We start from the raw sequence: 3,584 nt of genomic DNA on the forward strand, positions 1-3,584 counted from the left end.
AAGAACGAGAAGGATGCAAAGCTCTTTCACTGTCATAGAATAGGAACGGAAAGTACAGTATCCAACAAGGCCTGGGCGTTTTTACCCCAAGCAGAAGTACCTACCTAAATCCAAACCGGAAAAACCAAAACCGGATCCGAACTGTTATACAAAAATATCCGAATGGGACTTATGTGCTTACTACTTTGGGGTTTGGTTATAATCCGAATCGAACTGAAATCCAAACTAGGATCCGAAGATATCCAAAATTAGTTAAATATGTTAATGTTTTTATATATCTTAAAGTGATTTAAATATTTTAGAGTATTCAAGATATTGTTGTTGTTTGTTTTATTTTTTATTTTGAACACTTTCTAGTTAATTTAGATAGTTTAACTATTTTTTAATTAGATTTATAAATAATTTCTATATTTTGAATTTTTTTTTATCAATTTTGAGGTTTAAAATATATATTTTGGACGATTTCAAACATTGGTTACAATCCGATCTGAACATAATCCAGAAGGAACCGAGCCAAACCCGACCTAATAATTAGTAAAATCTGAACGAGACTTATGAGCATAACACCAAAAATTCGAAAATCTGAATCAACCGAACCAAAATCGACGGGGCCTCCGAACGCCCAGGCCTATATCCAACAACAAAGGCTAAGACAAAAAAAAAAAACAACAAAGCACATGAAAAGGCAATGCAAAGAGCACAGAGCCCCAACTCCGACTAACACAATTGGATAGCAAAGAAGTGATGATGTGGCAATATGATATAATAAAAAAATGATGAAGTTAAAATATGAGTAGCAAAATTATTATATGTAATTTAGTTTTAATAAATAAACTATATTGTTATTTAGAACATTTTCAGTTATAATATTAAGTAATAAAAGAAAATAAAATAAACTTTTTACAAAACTACACTGTATATATTTATCAACTTTTTAAAAATGATAAAGTTAAAAAAAGGTTTAAACTATTGAACTTAAATGCCGACCTAAAAAAAAACATGTTTACCATATGTATAAACCAAATGATATATTCAAATAACCTTAAAAGTCAAAAGAATAAAATAAAAACTCAATATCATTTCGAGAATCATAACCAAATATATGGCTAGATTCGTATGTATGATAAACATAATTATCATAGTGTAGACATCTTACATTTTTTATCAAAATTTAATAAATATATTTTTTTAAACTATTGAATTTAGTAAGCATTGTAGTGTCTCAATGTTTTTAAATCAAAATTTTATAAAATATATTAATTTTTCAAAATTTAAAATTTTACAAATTAATAATTTTATTGAAAGATTTATAAAAAATAATTTCACATCATCACACATTGCCCTGTCATCTGTACATATCTTATATTTTTGCTACGTCATATTGTCACGACATAGTTTTTTTTAGCTAAAAGTAACACATGGTTTTAATATATTAAAGTTATTAGTTTTTGTTTTAAGGATAGATAATACTACAGTGGGCAATTATACTTGCTTTGTGAGAAATCATGTATGACTGCACCATCTAAATCGCTATATATAATCCACACTTGACCGGCAAATTTTTTGTAAGTACTTTTTCCATTAATTCATAAGAAATCTGTAGCATACTGATCCTACAAATCTCTAGGAATTGAAACTCATACTTAGTATTATATAAATATTAATGAAACTTCGGTTAAAGCACTGGACAATAGGTTTCAAAAAATTATTAGTTTAAAAATGAAAAATAAAATGCTAGTGAAATAGGTTGAAAATTAAAAGTGCAGGTCACGTTGAAAGTTAAAAATGTGATTTTCCCTTTGACCTATATAATAGGTGTAGGTAAATTCGGTGGGGGAAGAGTGTGTAGTAGATAAAAATATCAGGCGAAATGTAAAGAGTAAGGAAACCCTGAGGGACTTGATTGTAAAATTGTTCATTTAAAGGGGTTCGAGGACGACGGGCACTTTCACAAAAATTAGGGTTCGGCAGCGACTAATTGGAGAGAGCGCGGCATCGAAAGACCAAAGATTAGGGTTTCGATAGGAGCTATGGTGGGTATGGAAGGAGCGTTGATGGGTCAAGAATGCGATGGTACAATAATTTTCTCTAAGAAATTTTGTGGGGTTATTCTTTAAAATCAATTATTGATGCTCGTTATCTCTGTACTACGCATAAGCTTGGTGTTGGTATCTGGAAGATGTATATTTGCTGCATACACCTCATGAGCCTGACTGGGTGAGACCAAAGCATGTCCTCGAGAACGAGAAAGACAAGACGCTTCAGCTCACACCTAATTAAGAATATGATTTGATTAATGGACAGATCCAAGCCAGCGAGGTTTGTTTTCTGTTTCTCTCTGTTTTTCTTGATCTTTGATGTTTTTATACTTTAAACGTATTTAGAATTGAGATTTCATGTATGTAGGGCTTCGATGTTGATTGGACCAAGGCCCGCTGCCTTTACACGTACCATCCTGTTGAATTCGATGATGATGATTTTGTTGATGAGCCTGGAGCGGAAACCAATCCTGAAACCAATCTTGATCTACTCAACAGGCTCTGTGAGAAATCCATTGGTCACTACAATCAGGAAAATGCGAGTCTTATTAATGATCAATTGCTTTTTGCTTCTTCTTTACTGTTTTTTTTTTTTTTTAATCTTTGTTTTCAAACAGAATACATCATATGAATTTGACAAGGCTCTTTATGCCAATTTTCACGGGTCTATTGGGATCATGTTTCTCATAACTTTCCAAGTCAAGGATCCTGTTGCTAACCTAGAAAAAGACTTCCAAGCTTGGATTCATTACTCTTATTGTGGCAAGAGCCAGTTCATCATGTGCAGGCCAAAACACCACCAAGCAGATAGCCTTGGAGTTGACGAGAGTGACCACAAGAAACAAAGGTATATACTACTATATCCTTCTCACCATCTTTTCCAGTGTCATTTTTATGTGATAATCTTATAGATGTTCCTATGATTTTTTTTGCAGACTGGAGTAGGATTCTCCCTCTACTTGTGACAAAACTTACCATCGACTCTTGGTTATGTTTTTGTTTACTATCTCTAGACTGTTCTTGCTGTCTTCTTGTAAGCAAAGCTACCTGTAGCGAAACTTGTATCTATCTCTCTACATTCTAAATGGCTCTACTCTCTTTTAGACTCTTAGTTATATTTTATTTAATTACTATCTCGAAAATTGTTTTTCATTTTCCTAGCAACCTAATATAACTTTATCACCTCTTCTATTCAACATGAATGTTCATTAGCATCTCGCTGATCTAAAACTTCCTCCCTACAAGACAATTTAACGAGCCCATCTTTGTCTTGAGTTGTTTAGGTAATCTCCAGAATTGATTATTGGCAGTGAGCATTTCATACGAGCAGATCATGGATCAGATTGGTTGAACTTTAATCTTGATCCATTGGTTTTTGAGCTTCTAGAAACTTGGTCTAGCAACAAGAACACTTGCTCCAAAAATGAATTGAAAATATTTGTTTGAAACCGAAAATCTCGAGCAACTTAGTACGTGACACCGCTTTCTTTCAACACTACCATTTTTTTTTTTTGACAACCAATACTACCGTTTTGGTATACACAT

The 3,584-nt window shown here is 32.4% G+C and overlaps 1 protein-coding gene across 3 annotated transcripts; it reads left to right on the forward strand.

Annotated features, from left to right (window-relative positions):
* Window positions 1–1,879: 1,879 nt before the first annotated feature.
* Window positions 1,880–3,191, forward strand: LOC106339689. Of its 3 annotated transcripts, none has more exons than XR_001269195.1 (4): window positions 1,880–2,073; window positions 2,159–2,319; window positions 2,407–2,886; window positions 2,975–3,191. XR_001269195.1 is itself a non-coding variant. In XM_013778544.1 (4 exons), exons 1-4 carry the CDS (start codon window positions 2,071–2,073, stop codon window positions 2,982–2,984), a joined length of 414 nt encoding a protein of 137 aa, XP_013633998.1. In that variant the 5' UTR covers window positions 1,937–2,070; the 3' UTR covers window positions 2,985–3,191. The 3 variants fall into 3 exon arrangements, 2 of the variants coding, with proteins under 2 accessions (XP_013633998.1, XP_013633997.1); XM_013778544.1 differs by lacking the exon at window positions 2,159–2,319 and having other exon boundaries at window positions 1,937–2,073; window positions 2,407–2,577; window positions 2,657–2,886; XM_013778543.1 differs by lacking the exon at window positions 2,159–2,319 and having other exon boundaries at window positions 1,947–2,073.
* The last annotated feature ends 393 nt before the right edge of the window (window positions 3,192–3,584 follow it).

Source organism: Brassica oleracea, chromosome C4, assembly GCF_000695525.1.
Source record: "Brassica oleracea var. oleracea cultivar TO1000 chromosome C4, BOL, whole genome shotgun sequence".
In the NCBI taxonomy this organism is placed as follows: Eukaryota; Viridiplantae; Streptophyta; class Magnoliopsida; order Brassicales; family Brassicaceae; genus Brassica; species Brassica oleracea.